The sequence below is a fragment of the Haliaeetus albicilla genome, chromosome 15 (assembly GCF_947461875.1).
Source record: "Haliaeetus albicilla chromosome 15, bHalAlb1.1, whole genome shotgun sequence".
Taxonomy (NCBI): domain Eukaryota; kingdom Metazoa; phylum Chordata; class Aves; order Accipitriformes; family Accipitridae; genus Haliaeetus; species Haliaeetus albicilla.
Window position 1 is genome coordinate 7,780,485 of NC_091497.1, and position 23,968 is coordinate 7,804,452.

Consider the following 23,968-nt stretch of genomic DNA (forward strand, 5'->3'; position numbering starts at 1 on the left):
TGGGGAAAGACACAGAGGGGAGCAACAGAGGAGGAAGGAAGCACGTGGCCAATGAAGTCAGAAGAAGAGATTTATTAGAGGAATCAAGGGCAAGTAGTATCCAACGCCTGTTGATGCCCATAATGCTTTTGAAAACCTATCAGTCAACATGAAATCTGGCCAAGATAGATAACATCTTTGAAGTCTTTAGTTACAAGGGACCCAAAACATTATGGCAAAGTCAGAGTAATTTCAAAGTCATTCTTTGCACAGCATGAAAATGGTTCAGAACTGTATATAGGGAGATGACACAATGGATCACGTGGAATTTGTGTAAAAATACATGCTAAGAAACATCTAAATTTGAGCAAAGAATCCAAGCTAACTGAATTATTTAAGAAAAACTCTTTCCAAGGAGAAAAAAAACCAACTAGATTTTGCTGGGAAAGACAGCAGGGGGATACCATTTATTTTCTGACAGAAGGAGGCAATCTCTGACAACTGGATCACCTTAAGGTATTTTACCATGACACATATTTTGGAAGCAAGCTGAAGACAACGTAGCATGGTGTAGTCAGACTTGAAAAGCAGGAGACACACTCTGACAAGGCCTATGTTACGGAGGCTTTTCTTGCTGACATTGCATGACAGAGGTTGCTTTGCTGCATGACTTCACTGCTTTATATGATAAAAGTGGGCAGAATAATACATTCCATGTTGTGTTGTTGCTGGTGCAGCAGCGGAATGTTTTTTTGTTTTGTGATCCTTAGGCTCCATTCATTGCAATTCTTCTTTTGTCTGCCTTTCCCACCTTGAGTGACGTTTTCCTAGCCCAGAACATCTCTTTACATTCCTGTCTTTCCACTGTGGTGGTGGAGAGGAAGATTTTCTCCCTTTCTAGATTTTTCAAGAGGACAAGGATTCAATGATCTCTCCTCTCCCCCGCCAGCAGGACAGAGAGTGCCCACAACCATCACTTGGTGCTCCGGTCATGGTAGGAAGGAATACCTATGGGATCAGTGGATGAATGGACAGAGAGCCCCCAAAGCAGGAAGGATTCCCCGATTGCTTCAGGAGAATATTAGGGCTCAGGAGGGTCGATTGTGCAGAACAGGCCACCTTTGACACCCCTCAGCAGAATCCTACAGGGTAGCTTGGGCAGAGCTGACTGGTGCACGCACACTGGGAATGCCTGGGAATTCTGTGAGTCTGGTACCACAGGCAGAGACGTGGCTCCAGCCACGTTGCCTGAGATGCAGAAACCCAGGGCAGAGGCTGGAGGACCTCATGTTCTACTTAACAAAACCAGTGGGAGGAAAAAGACTGGGCTGGAGGAGCCCAGATGCTTGTCATAGGATGCCCTAAGCTACCAAACTAATCAGGAAGAAGTATGAAAGGTGATTGGATTATAATGTTTAAATACTTCCACAAAAACAAAATAGCCATTGCTAAATGGGCTTCTCTCTCCTTATAGCAGGGACACCTATGAAGAATTTGAAAGGCTGGAAGCACAGACTAGAGAGGCGTATTAATGTCTAAGGACATGATTTCAGCTGTGGGTATCATTCACCTTTAGAATGAGCTATCAAAGGAATAAGAGGATTCTCCCTCTCTCTTCAAATCAAGATTGTCCTCCTATTAAAAAAAAGGCGCTAACTACAAGTTACTGGGAATTCTGAGCTAAATCCTATGGCCTTGGGCGTACGAGGCCTTGGGGATACAACCCTTTAGAATGGGTTTTCTAGAGGTCCTTCTAGCCTTTAAAACCTTTGAATCTCTCCTGCGAAGTTGCATAACGGTATCATCTCATGCTGTTCTTTGACTGTACCAATATTTATGCAAAAGACACTCAATGTTGGTTTAAAAATTCCAAAGTTGAAGAACCTACCATATTAATACAGGGATTTCTTTCAGCAGCTATTCCACCCTCACAGAGAAATACTTGCGCTTTGCTGCCAGCCTGGATTGGCGTAGCTCCAACAGTGCTAATGCCAGGAGTCTCTTCCCATGGATGTGATCATGGCTATCACCCATTCCTGTTAAATCTGTTCTCGAATAAAAACTAACCAGAGAGAATCCCTAAAGCCTCAAAAGTCTCTCAAGGTGTGTCACAACATCTTTCTGTACTCCATTCATTCCTGAAGCTTTTTTTCAGTTCCTCACAATTTTTCAAAATCTTTTCCTTAACTACAAACACTAAGCCTGAGATGAAGTATTCAAGTAATGATCCCGTTTTAACATAATTTGAATCATAACGCCAGAGCAATATCCATTCTTACTCAAAAATACCATACCAGAGCAGACGAATAGCAAACAATGAATAAAAAAATCAAAAAGCTGAGCAATGAACTTGATAGCCTTCATACATTGACAGGAACTTATAAATAAAATGCAGAAAGTTCTTCATCTAGGTGTGCAGGGATAAACTGGGACTCCTGAGAACATACAGCTTCACGCACCTGGTCTCTCCATGACTCCCTATACGCCCTTTGCAAAGGGTGTTATTTGCATTTTGCAAATCACAGTTTCTGTGATGCAGAGTACTGAAATTACTACTATCTGGTAGCTAGTCACATGGTAAAAAGTGGTTTCAACTCTTTCTATAAAAAAATGGTGGCTCACATCAGCTGTTACGCAGGGATATGTTGACAACTGTCAGTTTATTTCTGAATATTTGTACTTAGGAGTCCAAAAGTAATGTTCGCATTCGAGGTTGATGTGGCCAAACTTACACCAGAAAGTTAAGGAGAACAGATTATGTACAACTAGTAAACTGAAAGTCATTCATGTGAAGATGGCAAATACTGAAAGCATCAGGTAAAGACACAGGACAGTTATGCAATCATTTTTAAAGTTATCTTTACTAAATAATTTGAGCCCGATTCACCATTACATTATGCAGCACATAATCACTCATGCTTCCAGGTTCACAGAACCACAGAATGGTTTGGGTTGGAAGGGACCTTAAAGATTATCTCATTCCAACCCCCCTGCCATGGGCAGGGACACCTTCCACTAGACCAGGTTGCTCAAAGCCCCATCCAACCTGGCCTTGAACACTGCCAGGGATGGGGCAGCCACAGCCCCTCTGGGCAACCTGTTCCAGTGCCTCACCACCCTCACAGTGAAGAATTTCTTCCTTATATCTAATCTAAATCTACCCTCTTTCAGTCTAAAGCCATTACCCCTTGCCCTATCACTCCATGCCCTTGTAAAAAGTCCCTCTCCAGATTTCTTGTCAGCCCCCTTTAGGTACTGGAAGGCTGCTATAAGGTCTCCCTGGAGCCTTCTCTTCTCCAGGCTGAACAACCTCAACTCTCAGCCTGTCTTCATAGGAGAGGTGCTCCAGCCCTCTGATCATCTTTGTGGCCCTCCTCTGGACTCTCTCCAACAGGTCCATGTCCTTCTCATGTTGGGGGCCCCAGAGCTGAACACAGTACTCGAGGTGGGGTCTCATGAGAGCAGAGTAGAGGGGGAGAATCCCCTCCCTCGACCTGCTGGTCATGCTGCTTTTGATGCAGCCCAGGATACAGTTGGCTTTCTGGGCTGCAAACGCACATTGTCAGGTCATGTTGAGTTTTTCATCAACCAACACCCCCAAGTCCTTCTCCTCAGGGCTGCTCTCAATCCATTCTCCACCCAGCCTGTATTTGTGCTTGGGATTGCCCAGACCCACGTGCAGGACCTGGCATTTGGCCTTGCTGAACTTCATGAGGTTCACACAGGCCCACCTCTCAAGCCTATCAAGGTCCCTCTGGATGGCATCCCTTCCCTGCAGCGTGTCGACTTCACCACATGGCTCGGTGTCGTCGGCAAACTTGCTGAGGGTGCACTCAATCCCACTGTCCATGCCGCCAACAAATATGTTAAACAGCGCCGGTCCCAATACTGACCCCTGAGGAATGCCACGTTCACATCTTTCAACATCAGGAGAAAGTAAATAATATCTTCAAACAAGATCTGAAATTAATTCAGTGTTGGAAAACATTCAAGTTCTTTTCAGCCTCATCTAAACATTTCCCTCTCAAGATAATAACTTTCCTGCCTGTTCACAGAAGTTTGCAAATATTTAATTCAAAATCAGATCTGGAATGATTATGCTTTTGAAAGTGTTTTCTTTGGGGGGGGGGGGGGGGAGAAGTCTGAAACCAGTGTAAGGATCATTGCTTTGAAACAAGGTGAAAGTCAACAGAGCACAGTTAGCCTAAGAGTCAAAACCTGTTGAAAAGGAAGGGGGAGAGAAGATCAAGCAAAACGTGTAAATACTGGCTCTAACAGGAGATCTCCACAGTGTTAACGTCTCAGCTAGCACCCCATACTGGGAAGCTAAGTCACCCCATAAAACCTTTAACTTCCACACCATAACTACCCTGGTACCTCTGGGTGGGCGCATGCTCCTTGCAGTTCACTGTGCAAAGTACGTACAACCCCTGCCGCAGGGAGCTCCAGAAGGTGCCCGTGGCCTTTTTCCCTCTCCAAAGGGAGAGGTGATTTCTGCTAGCCCCTTCTTGAGGGCTGGCTGTCACATTCAAGGAAGTGCTGGACTTTCTTCTGCTTCATCGCCTGGATACTTGGGGACTGTAAAATGCTGCAGATCACCCAGCAGGCTGTGTATTTTTTCAAACCATATGCAAAGGGAGCACACTGTTTGACTTCCTTTCTATGCTCCTTCATTCCTCTGACCTCTAGAAAAGTCATGCCAGCAGAAAAGTGTATTACCCATGTCATATGGTCAGGATAATTGTCTGGCAGAGTCATGCAATCCCTTTCTCCAGCAAAGCCCTCCTCCAGCCAGGTTGCCCTCACAAGCACACGGTCTTAGATACCATGGTCTCCCAGCCACAAGACCCCCCTTGTGCTCTGGTCGCACAATCCCTGCTCTTCTCAGAGCCAGGTCCCTCCCTGCAGAAGGGGCAGCTTGTCCCACCAAGCTCCCAGTTTGGAGAACGTGGGTACCTTCACCCTCCTTGAGAGGCAAAGGTTTGATCTCAGCTCCCAGCATCCAAGGCCACCCAGCTTGCTCTCCCCCCATCTCCCACCTCTCCTATACCGTCCTCTGGGACTCGGGGAGCAGATATTCCTTCTTTCAGGCGGGCAACTGTGCTGGGGCTGCTTCTCCCTGCCTGACCTGCCTCACCAGGGGCTGGAAGCGCCCATAACAAACTGCTCCAGCCAGACCTGACAGGTTACGGACCAGTCCCGACCGATTTTGCAAGTGACATGGGGCAGGTCCCACATGGTCCCGCTGCCGGGGAGGGTTGGCGAGAGAGAGGGGTCAGAGCTGCTTCGCCTGGCAGGGACTTTGGGAACAGAGGCAGAGCGTTCCCACAACCTGCCCAGTAGCCCGGACGAGTTGCTATGGCTTTCCCAGACAGTCTCACTGCACAAGCCCGTGGAATTTAAAAGCCAGCTCTGCCAGCTGGAGTAGGGTATTTAAGGAACCAGCTATGAAGAGGAGAGAAGGCAACACCAAGGATTTACAGGTAAAACGCATATTTTGATTTAAAGTGTGAATTTAGAGGCAGGGCGAAGTAGAGAGAGATGAGCAAAGGGCTACAGCACGGTGGAAGCAAGGAACAAATTAAACTTATTTGGGATGCATCCAATATTCAAGTTAAATCCACATACTCCTTCTGCATGGAGATACCTCCCTGAATTATAAAGGGTAAGGGAAAGAGGGCTCACATCTTCAACCCTAAATATATAATTTGCGTCTCTTAAATCTGAGCCAGTGGAAGAGTCGAACACTGCGAGCCAAATCCTATTTAATTTATTCAGCAACACATCTGTGTGAAATATAGTCCAATTACAGGCATTAGGTTACTTTACCATGGCTGCAGCCATTTGGCTTTTATTTCCAGCAAGCTCTAATTAAATTATCACAATGCAGGAGCAGACAAGCTTCCCTTATACGTGACTGCAATTAAAGACATGCAATCACAACATTTTTTAAAGTGACTCCAATCAATTGGTTACAGTAAAGAATACCATGTAATAGAGCAGTGACTCCACCATTAAGACTGAAAGGGGGTTTCTGTTTCAATAATCTAGTTCCCTTTTATTACAAGTTCTGCTCTTGGATAATTTATTTAAAGTTCATTATGTGTCTACAGCATGTATCATTTGCCCTCAGCTTGGGCTGCAGAAGTCCCATTATGGCCAATTACTTAGTGTGATAAAATCTGCCACAGTACAAACTGTTCCTTAATTAGATTTAAGTTTTGTCTAAATTCTATTTGTAATTCGGGCAGCAAAATAATAAGGCCAACAGCAAAGACTTGCCGTCTCCTTTCTTTGGTCCCTGTAGTAACGTTTCAGGTTGGATGCAATCTCAGGGCAGTTCAGAACCCAGACCTCACACCCATGAGCTTTTCTTGCAATACTCGTCCCCGCTTCACGTTCCCATAACCAGTGCAGAGCTTGGGGGGTGGCCTGGCCTGCGAGGGAGTTCCTTGACCCAAATCCAGCCCTACCTCACCGATAGCAAAGGGGACGGCTCCGAAAGCACCTGAGAGCGTGTGGCTGAGCACCACCGCCGTGCTCTTTGGCAGTCGCAGGTATTTGCTCTCCAGCCCCTGTACGTTTGCTGCAGCAGCACGCCGGTTGGTGGGGAAAAAAAAAAAAGCTGCTGACAAAATGATAGTCCTACAAAACTGTGAAGAAAGTGATGCGGGGAGCAGCACCCAGCCGTGCCCTTCAGCTCGCTTTCTGGGTGTTTTCGCTGTAAACACCGCGGTGTGCGCAGCCCTGGGGCAGGGAGCATGCCGCGACCTGCTAACGCAGGATGGGGCCTTTTCCATTAGCCTGGTTATCCATTAGCCACACCAGAGGCTTCAAGTTTGTTTGGGGATGACGGTATCGCTGCATTACTTCTTAACTGAATTAGAGCCAACGGATTTATCCAAACCATCCCCTGCACCATCCCCAGCCACGAGGAGAGGTTTGAAGGTGTTTTGCTCTTCAAAAACAACTGCCAGCATTTGGCATGTGCCTCCTCAAGCTCCAGCTTCAGTTTTCAAACTGTTTTAAATATGTTTGAGCCAAATGTTCTGCACAAATTTGAATTCCAATCCTGCAACCTGTCTGCGAGATCTCACAGTGAGTGAGGTAGAAGCTACATCACAAAAATTCAGAGTGGAACAAGAAATAGAAGCGGTGATTCAGTAGGATCCATTTTAACAGATCCAGGCCACAGTAATTTGAGGACAGGCATCATCCTGTAAGAAGTTGCATTCCTCTGGAAAAAATTACACTAGAAATATATATATATTTTTTTTTTCCATCCAAACATTTACTCCACTTCAAAAGAAAGAAGGCATTCATACAAATGCACTTACTGGATGCCATGTTAGCCCTGTATTTTGTGTTGTAGAGATTATATACTGGGCTATCTTTACTTCCCTTGAATCCTGCTCAAGTCCAATATTGTATATCTTGCAAATGGCTGCTTTGTGAAGTTGGATTAATTTATTCTGATGTTTCAGAAAACTTCTATCTAAGACAAATGTCAAAGCAAAACACTATTTAAAAATTTTGCAGGGATAGACATTTACATAGCAGCTAATGACAAGCCTAAAAATAACCTATTTCTTTGCAACATCAATCTTGTTAATGAACTAAAAGAATGAAATATTCCTCTATCAGTTGTTTCCATGGAGCAGGGTGAAAAATTTTAACCAACTCCAGTATCAAAAAGAATATGAAAACATTTCAACATCTGTCCTGTTTTCCACTTAATTAACAAGGCTGCAAATAGCTTTTATGGAGCAGTTATGTTCTGGACATTCTTCTCTATGCTTTTGGTCAGTAGCACAACACAACTAGTCTGTCCTGCTCCACTTGACCCCTGACGAGAGCGGAAAACGAACTTTGTATACCGGGGGGACACATCACACACACTGTGGGGCTGGGAATCCCTTATATTACAGCTTCATTGTGCCTGTGCAGACTGTTCCCTGAAAATATGCATTTTAAAATAAAACTGTACCTATCTCTTTATAGGTATGATAAAAGGCCTCTGGATGAGGATCACTTCTCATCAAAGCAGCAAGGCCTTTCCTTATTCAATAAAGGCATTTTAATAGTGGCACTGATGGGAAGTTGAAAGGAAAGACCTGGTTATTATTTGTTTTTAAAGGGCTACAGGAAGGTCTTACCTGTCAGTGAACACTAAACATTTCTCTCTTCCTTAAGCACTAAGGAAAAAACATGAACACAACAAATGACGACTTAGCCAACCCCACCACCTGGCAAGACACTGAAGGTGATTTTCCCAACTGCACTGATGTGGAAGTCGGTCTGGAGACTTTGTACCTCCCCATTATGTATAGCATCATCTTCCTAGTGGGCTTCCCAGGAAATGCCATTGCGATTTGTGTTTACAGCTTCAAGATGAGGCCTTGGAAGAGCAGCACCATAATCATGCTGAACCTGGCACTCACAGACCTGCTCTATCTCACCAGCCTTCCCTTCCTGATACACTACTATGCCAGCGGGGAGCACTGGATCTTTGGTGGATTCATGTGCAAGTTCATCCGCTTCGGCTTCCACTTCAACTTGTACAGCAGCATCCTCTTCCTCACCTGCTTCAGCGCCTTCTGCTACACGGTGGTTGTCCACCCTATGAAGTTCTTCCACATCCAGAGGAAGCGGTGGACAGCGGTGGCTTGCGCAGCCGTTTGGGTGATCTCACTGGCAGCCGTCAGCCCCGTCAACTTCTTGATCTCCTCAAAAAAGGCACAAAATAGATCCTTATGCCTCGACCTTACCAGCTCTGAAAACCTGGGCACAACCAGGTGGTATAACTGGCTGCTGACTGGCCTGGCCTTCTTCTTGCCCTTGCTGACGGTGACTCTGTGCTACACGCTCATTATTTGCACGTTGGCTACCGGCCCCCCCCACGCGAGCGTGCTACAAACAAAAGGCTCGCAGACTGGCTGTCGTCCTCTTGGTGGTCTTCTACGTGTGCTTCCTCCCCTACCACGTTTTTCGGGTGGCTCGGGTTGAACTACGGTTGCATCCAGCCAGCTGTAGCATGGAGAAGCAAATCCACGCTGCCTATATCATCTCCCGGCCCCTGGCTACACTCAACACGTGTGGCAACCTACTACTTTATGTTGTGATCGGAGGTAACTTCCAGCGGGCCATGCTCTCTCTTTCAAGGTGTAAGTGGAGCACATATGTCCAGCAGCCCGGGAGAAACAATTACCTGACCAAGCCAGAAATTGCATTAAGGTTATGAAGGAATCCCTTGAAGAAAATCCCAGCAAACTCAGGATGGCTCTGGTGCTGTCAGCTCCTGCAAAGGCAGGTGTGTTTATGCGGTAGCAAGAATTGCAGCTGGCTTCGCCCTCTCCCTGCAGTTGAGCACTTGTCAAAAAGCTGTCTCGGGAGCAGGTTTATATATAGCTCTCTTAGCAACCAAAGAAAGAGGAGTGAAAAGAAAAGTTTGTAAGCCACCTCAAAGGTGAAATTTAAAACCACCCAACCAGACTGTTCCCCCAAACACAGGGTTCTCTTGCTCCGGGCTTTGCCATTGATTATAGAAACATCGAGAGCTTAGTCTGGATGTGGGAACAACTTCCATTGATTTCAGTGTTGTCACTGATGTAGTGCTTTGTTTATTACAGCCCGAGCGAAACACAGCAGATATTGTCACGGTTGCTGAAACCACTGAATTACATACTTAGAAAGCACCTAGATAAATCAAATGTTTTCAGATTAGATGGACAAGATGAACTTCAGCATAGGGCACTGAGGAACTGAATGGTGAAATCTCAGGGTTGGCCTAGGGGAGGATGAGAGGAGTACCAGAGGAGGACATACATGGTGAATACAAGGAGATCTATATACATACACAGGATATATATCTCTCTCTAAAAATGTGTGTGTATGTATATATATATATATGGAAAAAATGGAGGAACAAGGAATTAACAGTCACATTAATGTCCATCTCAGAAAAATACTGAAAGAGACAATCAGATGATAAGTCTACAGAAGATGAATAAAGGTGAGTACCAGCCAGCATGGATCTATCAGCTATGTACAATCCCAGATCATTCTCATTTCCTACTACAACAAATTAACAGGCTTGTACATGAAGAAAAAGATAATGTCATATATCTTGACCCCAGAAGAAGTTTTGATGCTGTCTGAGATGACACTCTTGTGTGTAAGCTTTGGAAACAGGCTGGAGGAAACTATTTTTACCGGTTACAGAGTTGTGCTGAGAGAGGAGATATTAGTGATCTACTATCAGAGTAGGGGGAGCCACTGAGTGGGGATTTGACCAGTCTGTCCTGGATTTAGGGATATTTAGTGTTTTCATTAACAAATTGGATGATGAAATAAAGTCTGGTTATTATATTTGCAGATGACATGAAGCTGAGAGGACAAAATTGCACCTATGGTCTGAAAAAACACAGGATGCTATTAGACGGTGACAGGTGCAAAGTTCTATGTTTAAGTAGAAATAATGAACTGTGCAAACACAAAAGGAGAAAAAACCCCTATTTAGTCAGCAGTTGTGCAGAGAAAGATCTGTGGTTACCGTGAACCACAGGCTGGACAGGAGCTGACAGTTTCAGCGGGCTGACAGTGTCTGCTGTGGCAAAAAGGGCAGATGCAACGCTGTGATGTATAAATGAGAATATAATGTGCAAGACTGGCGTAGCAGCCTTTACACCCTTTGCAGCGCTGTTACCCTCCCAGCTGGAGCATCGCGTCCAGCCTTGGGGGCTGCCCGTCAGGGAAGACACAGATGAGAGGAGCGCGGTAAGAGCACTCAGCGAAACGTCCCAAGGGGAAGGAACCGGACAGAAAACCAAACGGTATTCGAACCCCTCAAGGGTAGATATCAGCAAGGGCTTTCTCTCAGGACAGACGATGAAGCCCTGGTAAGGACAAGAGGAGTCTCCACCGCTGCGTGTCTCTAGGAGCAGGCTAGCCAGGCGCTGAGCAAGAGGGACACAAGCCTGCCTGGCCACCAGAGGTCCCTTCTGGCCATGAGGCTCTGGGATTAGGCATACATTGGTGGTAACATTGGTGCTAGCAAAACAAGCAGTGCCCGCGAGCATCACCGGTGCCAGAGCGCATCCCATCGCGCTGCCAGGGCTCTCTGGAGCAGTTAGCACCGAGACCCAGTGCACACAGGCACCTAAGTAGGACAAACATGACACCGTAGTGTTTAACGTGCCTTGCGGATATTTAAAACACTTCGTTTGGTAAAGGCTCAACCATCAGATCCATCTTTCAGAAGCAGTGCCACAGGCCTTTTGACATGTTTTCTGGTTTAGATCGTCCTCTTCTGCATTGTTGTCAAAGTCTGAATTTTACAGGTTGCCACTAGATGGTGATCAATCATGGTCAAGCGACTTGGTTTCACATACGCATGGTTCATTCAAATCCACAAGTTGTTACACAAATACACAAGATGATTCACATGAAACAAATCTTTTCTGACATAGATTCGTAACATCCCAGCTCTCCAACATGAGCAAAATATACAAACATGCTGCACAAATTCTCTTCCTCTGTGTGAAAGCACAAGATATGTCTACCACTCACACATCTGAAGGAGTGGATTAAAAATTATCTTTTTTTCCTCTCTCAGAGCATTTTCAATTCTTGCTCTCAGAAGCTCTTCCTTCTCAAGCCCAAGCTGAGCTTATCACACACGAGCAGAAGCTCGTCAATACAACTACACATACAATATAAAATGGAGCAGCTAAAGGTAAAAAGTGTGAAATGGAAGTGTTCAAGCCTTTCATTCTCTAACGGCAAGAGTGACAGTCACACAGTTTCAGTGACTTGGAGAGGGGCTACCTTTTGCCTCCTCCTCCTCTCTTTCCTTAACATAGCTTTTTTCCTTGCCTTCTTCCTATCTCACCTGCTCGTCCACCACCTCTCTTTCTTTAGTTTAGGCTAAACTAGCTGATTTTGAAATGCTGAAGTAGATAAGGGAATGCTCCTGGGAGCTGTCGTTCGCTGGTGGGGCAAGAACCTCCAGCAGAAGGGCAGTCACATCTTCCAGCGGCATGGCTGGTTCTGGAAAAGGAGAAAATCTCGACCTCAACGCAGGCATTTTTAAATCACTCAGGGACTGCTCAGGTGCTCTGCAGGACTGAGAGATCATTATCTCATGTGACTCATTCCTTTTGCTTACTGTGAAGGGTGACATCTCGATGGCTTCTATTTTTAGCAGCTGTTAAGTTTACTGCTGAAACAAGGGTAAGTGCTTCAATTGCAGTAAACAGGAGACACTTTCCAAGCTCTGTACACAGTGTGACAACACAGGTACATAAATTACTACACCATTGCAGGCTAATTCACAGCATAGTTATGCTCCAGTAACCAGGCTTCTGTCAAAGGTCTCTAGTAGGTTTGTCTGCAGAGACAGTCATGTCAGCTCAAGTTGCTCGCTGCCTGGGACCACAGAGGGACCAAGAGAATAAATTTGCAAGGTAAACCTCTCGGGGGCATGTTAAGTCTTATAATACTAAAGATGAAGTTTTGGAATTGCCGACTGCTCTTGTAGGTATGTCGAACCTTACTCTTCACAGTGACTCACGTCCTGTCAGAGATGGCAGCAGAGCTATTTTCTACCCTTAATTGTCCAGGAAGGCAATCAGCAATTTTTTTCCTTTTCTCTCCAAATCATGTGCTCCCACAAGAAGTGAAAGCAAAAAGCTCTCCTTGTACTCAAACCTCCCAGAGAGCAAAAATACTGACTGCAATATTCTGCATTAAAAAAAAAAATAATCGCAAAATCTGTCCTAATCTGGCTGCATCCAGCTGCCTTTCAAGCAATTCTGTGTTGCACTGAACACCTAAGAAGAAAGTGTGAAGCAGACTGCATGGAGCATCAAAATTAATAGCTTGGTAAACAGCTAGTAGAGAGAAAGGCTAAAATAGCTTGGGAATAGTCTACTTTTACAAGGTCTGTGTTGGATATTGATGTGAGACAAGGCTGCAATTTTATCCCAATGCACTGGTATGTGCAGTTGGGGTGCTGCTGCATTCGCTGCACAGTGTAACTGTACAGTAGTGATCCAGCACATGCAGCGGGGTTTAGTGCCAGGCTCACCACTGAGTCATTTAGACCTCAGGTAGATGTTGTCCTTTTGCTGGTAAGGCTAAGTGAACGGAATAAACTTTGAAGGACTGCTTTCATCTGTCAATATTTTTTACTTTGAAAATGCAGGTTGAGTGAACCTAAACTTTAAAGCAGCAAACAACAAATGAACACATCGCTATTCAGCTCCTACCAGCCCCAAACTGTATTTGCTTTTTCCTGCTAGCAGAACAGGAGAAGAGATGTAAAGGAAAATACTTTGTGTGTTCCCTTAAAGCTCCCTTTCGTTTTGTGACAGTAGCAGCATTCAACAGTGCCAGCTGATGCCACTTCAACATAAAGGCCACACAATTAAGTCTAGGAGGGAAAAAAAAGTTTACCCTAAAGAAAATGTATTTCAAGGCCTGTTTGCTGAATAATGACTGGAAAAGAGCAGTACTTTTGACTAAGGTGTCTTGCTGACTTGATGCCCTTGCCTACTGGGTGCTGCAGTGGAAAGCAGAGGGAATTGGATGCCTCCTAAAGCAGGAGAAAAAATACATTCCTGCTTTTAGTCAGAGCTGTACTTTGGGGCCCAGAAAGAGAAAAAGTAAAGCTGATAAACACTGAGCTAAGTGTCTTCCAAAATAAAATTTAAAGCTCAAATGCTGCTTTTTTAAAACACAGAGGGAACATGATTTTTTGGGGCTGCTGCAGGCAAGTATAATGCAGAGTATGTTTGATTCATCATTGCTGGAACCTTAAAAGGCATGTGAATTAAAAGTTATTTTATCTTTAAGATGTCTCCTCGGTTTCTTTGTTCCCCAAAATGGTTGATATCGCTGATTTCTAAACCAAAAGAGAGGTGGTTGCCTGGAAGCTATAGTACTGCTGATGCTCTCCACTCTTATAAGGAAAACAACGTTCTGAGCTTCTTTTTAAAAAAAAAAAAAAAGACGTGTTTTCCAAATTACTTTATGGATTTCCTTTTACTTCATAAAATAGTGAAAGAAGATAAGGTGAAGAAGAAAGAAATACAACTTTGTGGACAGACAGACAATGCCATAGTGAGTCCTAATAAAGCAAGGTAGAAGGTATAGTTCCTGGAGACATCTTCCTTCGCATGTTTTCATTAAATGTGGTTGTATTTCCAGCACAATCCCTGCTACCCGAGCTAGCACACCTGATACCAGGTTACTCAGTCCTTCCCTCTGCCTTCGCTGCATGCAGCCTGTTGCTCAAGACCCAACCGCTTTTTGGAAAAATGATTAGGAAATTCATTCTGTCCTTTCTAATGGTTCTGCTAAAATCTTTGTGGTTCCCGTTTGCCCCTGATAGGCACGAGCTAGTTGACTGCATCCCAGGGCACTTTCAAGCATCTGGCAGAATCCCTATTTTGTCAGTGGATCTGTGACAAGGTATTTTGGTTTTACCACAAAAGCACCCTGTGATATTCTCGCATCTCTGCTCCAATTTTCACGGACTTTCACGGTGCCAGCCACTGTGCAAAGTGATGCCCTGGACCTGCAGCTGATAGGGCTAGAAGACACCTTCTCTTGGGGTGCCTCAAAGGACATCCAAGGTAAAGCCTCCTGCTCTGCCTTTGTTACAGATCTGTTAAGCTGGGCAAAAAGGAGGTGACTTGGCACAAAGTAGGGAAGTGTTATGGGTGGATTTATTTCCAGCCCCAAATGATCCTAAAGGGGCAATTTTCCACTGAGTGAGCCAGGCTGGCCCAATCACTTATGGCCTCAGCAATAATGAAGAAGACCTAATAGACGGTGGCATACAAATGCACTGTGCAACAATTTCAAGCAATAAATCTTTTTGAAAATTCCCTTCTCCCTTCACTTCATGATGCTTTTTATCAACTGGAAGTTATCTTAACAGACAAGGCAGCAGCACCTGCCTATAGGACTTTTCTCACATTTACCTTTTTCCTAGTAAGCTGCTCTGAGATACTTACATATCGCTCCTATTTTACAGGTGATGAAACTGAGGCACAGTGGAGTTAAGTGACTTGCCTCCGGTTACAAAGCAAATTAGCAGCCAAGCAGGGAAGAGATCAGTTCCCAGCCCAGAGCTTTTACAAACTGCATTTTAGGCTTGGGGTAAGGTTTTCAAGGGAGTCTTGATTGCTCAGTTGTGGCACTTCAGTAATAAAAGTTGAGTTAGAGCACTGTCTGCGCTACTCAGGCCCTGGTTCATGCCCAACAGTGTACTCTGCATCTGTGGAAGGAGCACTTCTGTTTTCAGAGAAGGTTTTGGGGGACCAGCTCTTTATCACCAAGGTTATTTGGCTACCACTGCATGTGATCTCTGCCAAGAGCCAGTAATTAGCTGTATTCATCCCATTTAGAGCTTTGAATCAAGTATTTGTTAATTTGCAGGTTAACACGAAATATCAGCAGCATATAGGAGAGCCTTTCAGGCTGAAACGTGTGCATTGCACCACAGGTGGGGAAGTTGTTCTCCATGGGCTGCAAAGGTCAGAAATAGGTTCCATTACTAGCAAGCTGCCTTCACCCAAGGGGCAGGTACCACTGCTCGCCACGTACGTGTGCTGATGCTGGGAGAGCACGTGGGTTCAGCTCACACGCCTCAGAGCTGGGGCCAGGTCCCTTCTCAGCACACCCTAATTCAGAGCCAGTGGCCCATGTTCTGCCTTCAGATACTGATATCAGCGCTTTTCTCCTACTGGCAGAAGGGCAAATGGAGTTAAGATGCAGATTTATCATACATCTTCTAAATTTCCATCCTGACTTCGACTCAGCATGATTAATGCAGCTATATTTACTTACCACAGCTAAATATTTGGGCAACAAACACCAGTGAAAAAATCATAATCTGTCCTCTACCAGAACAAAATCCTAGCAAACATAGCCCCCATCCTTTTTCCCAAAATGCAAACCTGACTCTCACCGAGGGAGGGGAAGGACAGGACTGGGGCATCGGCTTTGCTAGAAACACCCCGAAGACCGGTCCTGCAGCAATTCTAAGGTGTGCCTATTCCAGCCTGCCGTACTCCCACAGCTTAGCACTGCGGGTGCTAGAATTCATATTCCCACTAGAGGGTAGACAAAACTCTTCCAGTAAAAGCATCACCCTGGAAAAGCATAAGAATGTGGGAAAACAGTGCCTGATTTGGAAAAGGAGGTTTGTGCTGGAGAAGCAGCAGGGAGGAAAAGGAAGATGGGAATGATGTCCTTACCATCTGCGAGAGCAAGGTGGGAGCATTGTTCCAACTTTCTTTAAAGAAACCCAATCACTGGTTTATACTTTTAAATCAAATACAGCTAGAGTGGCTATATGGGTATAAACATGTAAATCATAAATCAAATACAGCTGATCTTGCCCCTACAGATGTTATCTTACAAACAGTGATAGGAGCTAATTAAGTATATCAAACAGCTAGAAAGGATAAATACAGGGGATTAGAGTTTATTCACTTCAGGGCAACAGTGAATTCTCCCTCTCCTGACTGTCTAGCCAGAAATATCAAATGGTGGGTTTCTCTTTCTCTTTTATTATTGACCACTCTACTATTGCAGGAAATAATGGCTTGAGTTTTCTCCTTGCACATTTCTCCACCGCTGCAATGCAGACGGGTTTCTCTGAAACTTGCTGCGGGAGTGGAAAGTATGGCTGTAGGCATCAACACATCTTCGTCTCCCTGAAAGAGCAGATCCTTCTCCAGGTGAGCCTGACTGTCTCAGGGAGCTCCCTGCATTGCAAATAAGGGCACTGGGAAAAGATTTTCTCACCACGTAGCTGACTTCTCCAAAGCAGGCTTTCAGACTAATTCAACATGCCCAATGCTAGGGAAGCCAAAGCAATTCAGAGCTTATTTTCTAATTTAGTACCAGATCTCCAAAGATGCCCTAAGACTCAGAAGCCTCACCTGTGTGAGCTAAATGCCATTTTTGAATGCTAAGCAAGGATTTGATTCGATCTTCTTAGAGGTAACTTGTTTATGCTGACAGAACCAAAGAAGGCCCATCAAAGCAGCGGAGCTCCCAGAGCCATTCCTGCAGCTGGGACATCTCCCACAGCTAGGATAATTAAAGGCTGAATTAACTGGACTTTGGAAGACAGGCATGGCAATGTTTGCTGCCACAAGAGCTGCGCTATCTCACCTCCCCCCTAAATAGGTGTGGGTTTTTGAAAGGAAGCGTTGCCCCTCTGTTCTGGATGGGTCCCATCTGCTGGTCCCACATAGTCTAGTGGGTGGCAACGAGTCTCTCTCCGGTCAAGTGAGTTGATGAAACTGGCACTAGTCTCCACAGCTGTCACATCAAAGGCTAAATAGGAGGTGTGCCCCGAGAAGGATTACATTTGTGGCCCTAATGAGCCAAAGACGCAGCCGCATGTGTTTTCACTGCATTAAAGCACGTGAATGCATCGCAAAGAGATTTTCACAGCACAATACTGGGAACGAAGGAAGAAACATTAATCCTGAAATACAGCTATGCCAAATGAGGTTAAATTATGTATTCTCTATCTGACTTGTACTGTAAGTTGTAAATGACAGCTCTGCTGGATGCTGGCATGAGCTAAGGAGAGGTATCTGGAATTTGGCACAGGGCTGCATTTGGTGTCTGCTAGGCTATTTCAAGAGACCACATTTCTCTACCTTGTGGTTATCAATACATCTACCACCTGTCCTTGCCGTGATAACTGGGCGAACTACTTCAAGTGATGTAGATCTCATGCAAAAATCTCCTGTCTTCATCACTGTGAAAAAAAAGGTAATATTTTATTGAAGAAAGAGTTATTGTTATATGAAAGTCTGTGACAGAAGGTGAAAAGTAGAAAATCTCTTTTGCAGGGAGTCAAGAAGCTGAGTTCTGTAAGGAACAGATGGATCTCAGCAGCTGTGCTCTTTCACCAAGTAGGTCCCTCAGAGGGGCAGCTGATGTTACATTTCGTACAAAATTTCCTTTTCTTGCATGAACTAAAGATATTGAAATATAGAGAGATGACCTTTATTCTGGGACCCTCTTACCTATTCACTTTTGAGGCCTTCGGAGAAATTGAAGGCTGTTCCATCTGTTTAACAAAGCTTAAAGCACAGAGCTGGCTTCAGCTGTACACTAAGTCCTCCTTGTTGCTGTCTTTCTGGGGTCCATAAAATGCATCATCCCATCAAGACAAGTTTCCACCCTAAACCTTTCTGTTCCCAGGCAGATAAGCTAGAGGTACTGGAGGGTGAAATGCTACACTAAGCAGCTTCTGAACCAGGTTTTCAAAGAAAGAATAAACTATGTCACTGCTGAATCCCTCTTTCTATTACCTGCACAGCCCTCTCTGGTACACAGTAGTGGTTTTTATTCTTGGAGAAGTAAGGAGGGTGATCAGCAGAATTGCTACCTTAGACTTCTGGAGGTCAGACTTTAGGCAGTTTAGGAGTTGACAGAGTCCCTTGGGAGGCAGCCCTGAAGGGCAAAGGGGTCCAGGAAGGCTGGACATTCTTCAGGAAGGGAATCCTAAAGGCGCAGGAGCGGGCTGTCCCCGTGTGCCGAAAGAGGAGCCGGCAGGGAAGAAGACCGGCCTGGCTGAACAGAGAGCTTTGGCTGGAACTCAGGGAAAAAAGGAGAGTTTATGACCTTTGGAAGAAGGGGCTGCTGTATGTTGATTTGTTTTTCTCATTAAGGAACAATCATGAAATATGGAAAAGTAATTTGTTAACTTCTGATTCAAATGTAATGACGATGATGGAGGATATTAAGAAGGCACCAAGGTGTTGGTCTGCTTGTAGTATTGGGAAAAGGTGCCTAAAACTGGAAGATGAGGAGGAGGATATCCAGATGTTAGTAGCTCCAGATAAGGAAAGTGTTACTAGTGGGGGGGAGATGCCGAGGGGGGAGATAGCGACAGAGGTCTTGAAGCTTTTAGTCCAATAGCAGGCAGAACTCAAGCACAACAGCATCCTGTAATTCAGGCCCCCCTTCGCCAAGCAGTGGGTCCAGATGGTACACCAGTATATGTGAAAGTACCATTTACAACATCGGATTTAATGAATTGGAAGGAGTCTGCCAGAACATATCGAGATAACCTTGATAAAATATATAGATCTTTTAGGACGATTATTGAAAACCATAACCTGGACTGGCAGGATATTCAAGTATTGTTAAATAATTTGTTCACACCAGAATCAAAAAGAATGGTTATAGAAAAGGCAAGGGAGGAGGATGAACAGCAGAATGCCAGAGATGGCCCTGACAGATTTATGCCAATTCAGGAGCCTAATTGGAACCCAAATTCAAGTACAGGGAGGTTAATGATTAAGCAATACCACCAGCTAATTCTGTACAGAATAAAAGAAAAAAAAAAAGCTGGGGATATCTAGACCAAAAAACCTTGCTAAATTATATCAAGTGGTACAAGGTAAAACAGAAGATCCATCTGCTTTTTATGAATGATTATGCGAGATGGCCAGGAAATGGACAGATTTAGACCCTGAAGATGAAGCTAATAAAATGAATTTTACCACCCTGTTTGTAGGACGATCGGCACCTGATATAAGAAGGAAATTACAGAAGGTGAATGGAATGACTGGGACGACAATATCCCAGCTGACTGAAATTGCATATAAAGTATACAGTAGAGGTTGAGAAAAAATAAAATTAAAAGGAAAAATTGAAGGATAGAAAGCAAAAAGCAGCACTATTGGCTGCTGCTTGTGTCAAGGCTCAGACCTCAGCTAGAAGTTGAGATTTTAGAAGGGGATGAGGACAAGGGCATAGCTGAGGGATGGGAAGAAATCTGGAATTTAGGGCCCTCTTAGATAAAGACCAGCGTGCTATTTGCAAGAAAGAGGACATTGGAAAAATTAATGCCCCAAAAGACAGTCTAATCAGATTTTAACTCCTACAGTGACACTTATACCGGAGGAATTAATTGGTTTATGAAGACTCCGACTGACAGGGACCAGGGGTTGAAAAGATAGAGTCCCCAGCGGAACCCCTGGTTGAAATTAAAATGGGTAATGATGCAGTTAGTTAAGTTTTTAGCTGACATAGGAGCAACTTGTTTGGTATTAAATAGTTGTAAAGGACCTAAGAGTAAATATTCTATGGCTGTTGTTGGTGCAACAGGAAAATGAGAGGTTAGACCCTTTTTCCAACCGACTGAGTGTAAAATTGGTAACAAGATGTTTGTACATGAATTTTTATACATTCCAGAATCCCCGTTACCTCTAATGGGAAGGAACTTGGTGAATAAATTAGGGGCACAAATAACTTTTGATGCAAATAAAATAAGAGTCCATATTCTGCAAAATAATGCCTGGGAAGCACAGATACATGTGTTACAGGAACTACTTGGGACAGCAGAAGACAAAGAAAATGAAGTCAGCTCCATTGCAGAAATAGAAGATGCTGTAACTCCCTTCGTATGGGCAACTGAGAAACCTGGAAGAGCTAAATCTGCTGAATCTGTAAAAATAGAATTGAAGGCAAGAGCTAAGCCGGTAAGACGGAAACAGTGTCCTATAAAATTGGAAGCCTGTGTTGGATTGAAACCTATCATAAACAACTTCCTTAAGTACAGACTGTTGCAAGAGTGCCAGTCAGAATATAACACCCCAATTCTATCTGTCAAAAAGCCACATTCACAGAAATATAGATTAGTAAAAGATCTAAGAGCTATCAACCAAATAGTAGTGGATGTCCATCCAGTGGTACCTAATCCCTATACCTTGCCAACTACTGTTATTGATTGTAATGTTTATTTTACAGTACTGGACTTGAAGGATGCTTTCTTCTGCATCCCTATAGAAGAACAAAGTCAGAAACTGTTTGCTTTTGAATGGGAAAGTCCCTCGACAGGATGAAAGATGCAGTTATGCTGGACAGTGCTTCCCCAAGGATTCAAGAATAGCCCCACCATTTTTGGTAATGTACTTGCGAAAAAACTGAAGCAGTGGCAAGGTAAGGAAGCTAATATTACCTTGTTACAGCACATAGATGACATACTGCTGGGGGCAGACACAGCTGCTGGAAGAAGAGAGAGAGGCAACGTCGCTGCCAGTGAACACTTCTGCTCAGAAGGCTGAACTAATTGCATTAACCCAAGCTTTAGAGATTTCGGAAGGAAAGCGGGCCAACATATACACTAACTCAAAGTATGCCTTTGGAATAATACATGCACATGGTGCAATTTGGAAGGAGAGAGGATTACTATCACCACAAGGAAATCCTATAAAATATAGCAGAGAAATTTTGAAATTACTCGAAGCAGTCAATAAACCAAAGGAAGTGGCAGTAATACATTGCAGAGCACACCAATCTAGACAGACTGATATAATCAAACGAAATCAAAAGGCCAATGAAACTGCAAAAAGAGCTGCTTCATTTACAAATATTGCAGCCTTAGTTCCTGAAAAAGCTTTTAATGTTAATGTCCCCAAATATATAGAGAAAGAAGATAAATTGGCTGAGTTTCTAAAACGTATTAAGACTCCTGAAGGATGGTGGAAAACTTCAGATGGACAATGTATAGTTACCCCTCAAATAATGAGGGAACTTATGAAAACAACACATGGTACCACTCATATGGGAGCTGAGGCCCTGGCAGAAATGGTGAGAACATATGCAATAGGCATTAACATGCTAAAAATGGCTAAAGGTATTACACAAGGTTGTGAAATCTGTTTGAAGAATAATCCCAAAATTAAAAAAAGACCCTTACCAGGAGAGGTAAGAAGAGGTTTTATACCTGGGAATTATTGGCATATTAATTTCTCTGAATTACCAAAATGTATAGGATATAAATATTTATTAGTAATTGTTGATACCTTTTCAGATTGCCAGAAGCTTTCCCGTGTCACACCAACAAAGCCAGGGAGGTAGTAAAAGTGCTTTTGAAAGAAATAATACCTAGGTTTGGAGTTCCCGAAGGACTTTCTTCAGATAGGGGACCCCATTTTGTAGCAGAAATCATACAGGAAATTTCTAAATTTTTACAGATAAAATGGCATTTACACACTCCATGGAGACCACAGTCTAGTGGGAAAGTAGAAAGAATGAATCAAACAATTAAACAATGAATTAGAAAATTATGTCAGGAAACTCAGATGAAATGGATTGAAGTCTTACCTCTGGCATTACTTAAAATCAGAATAGCACCTAGGACAAAAGAGAAGCTTAGTCCATTTGAAATATTGTATGGAAGGCCTTATGTTACAAATTTGACAGGAAAAGGTAGTCAGATGCACCTGAAAGGAGAACAGATCTTGGGGGATTATTTAATGTCTTTGGGCAAAGTCATTAACTCTCTCCATAGATACATCCAGGTTAAAGCTCCTGTGCCTTTGGATTCACCGGTGCAGCCCTTCAAGCCAGGAGACTCAGTATATCTGGGGACATGGAAAGATGAACCACTTGTGGAGAAGTGGAGAGGACCCTATCAAGTGCTGCTGACTACAAACACTGCAGTGAAGCTGCAGGGAGTTGAATCCTGGGTTCACTAGAATAAAGAAGATACCACCTCCCTTATGGACTTCCACACCAAAGGACCTTTAAAATTGAAACTAAAGAAAACCCAGTATTAAGTTACAGTATAGTATTCTTACAGCAACAATAATGAAGTTGCTAGTTGTTATAAATATTTTGACAATTTGGGTGAAGAATAATAATCTATTATGTAGACCAGGAATTTAAAAAGGAATGCTGTGAGACTTAGTGTGGATATTAAATACCATCATAAGTCTCAAAGGGAGAAAAACTGGTGTCAGATATAGAAAATCTTGTTTTAAATTAAGTTAGTTAATAATTTTCAACTTCAAATTTTATAATACCTAGAGAAGTAACCAAGATCATTCTGACCCTTTCTCTTCTTCCTGATTGATGATGCGTCTCTCTTGGCAGGAAAACTACCATTGACCTGATACAGAGGGCCTTAGTGGTCAAAGTGAGGAGGGGATACCTCCCCAAACGGCCACCAAAGACCACCCGAGACCCTCACGCATGCGGAGAAGGCATTTGATGTGTCATGGTTATATAATCCTATGCATATGCATTAAATAGTTTGAATACGTACTAGGTAGGAGTAGTTTAATAAATAAGATGCAATTGTTACTGTATAACAGGGACACACCTGATGAATCTGGTGTGCTTGACTTGTGGGAAGCCCTCCAAGCACCCAGGCCTGAATAAAGAGCAGTATCGCTCCTGAGTGTGTGGGATTGGTCTATAGCACACTGGGTAAGGAATCCGCTTTTAGGACAACAATTTGGGCAATGGAGTAGAAAATATACCCTTTAAGCATGCAGATGACAAGTGAAGGGACTGCCGGCATGTTGGTGGACAGCATTAGATTCAAAACAATTTACAGAAATTGGAGAAATTGGTCTGAAAAAAACCAGGATGCAATACAATGAGGACAAATGCAAAATTTATGTTTGTAAGAAAGTAATAAAAACTGCACAAATCCGGACTATGTGCTCAGGCAGCAGTACTGCAGTAACAAATCGAAGGGCTATGCCGGCCACAAGCTGAACATCAGTCAAATATGTTGTGCTGTTGTGAAAAGGGCAAACAGCAGAATGGGACATAGAAAGAAGAGCACAGACTGCCAGGCAGGATGAGTAACCCTTCTGCTTTGGTAACGTGTCTCCTGGGATGCCATGTCTGGTCCGACACCGCACTTCAAGAAGGAGGGGGACCTGCTGGACAGGGAGCAGAACCGAGGTTCAAAAAAACAAAACCAAAAAAGAAAAGTTTGTGGGACTGAGAGTTGTGCAATCTAGGAGAAGCACCGCTGAAGGTAAGATGATGGTGACCTTCACACACGTGACCTGCATCCAGAAAGCAGGATGCCCCTGGCTAGGACTAGATCAGGAGGATGTCAGACATGAGGCAACACGTCCTGTGGGTGCAGAGAAGCAGAAGAGTAGTTTGGTAGAGAGAAGATTTTAGAAGAGGTTGGAAAAGC

General features: G+C 43.9%; 1 protein-coding gene across 1 annotated transcript; it reads left to right on the plus strand.

Moving 5' to 3' along the window:
* The first annotated feature begins 8,187 nt into the window (after nt 1-8,187).
* OXGR1 (oxoglutarate receptor 1) lies at nt 8,188-9,454 on the plus strand. The gene is given in 2 exon segments (XM_009916856.2): nt 8,188-8,871; nt 8,873-9,454. Coding segments are annotated over 2 exon segments (1,032 nt in total). The 3' UTR covers nt 9,221-9,454.
* The last annotated feature ends 14,514 nt before the right edge of the window (nt 9,455-23,968 follow it).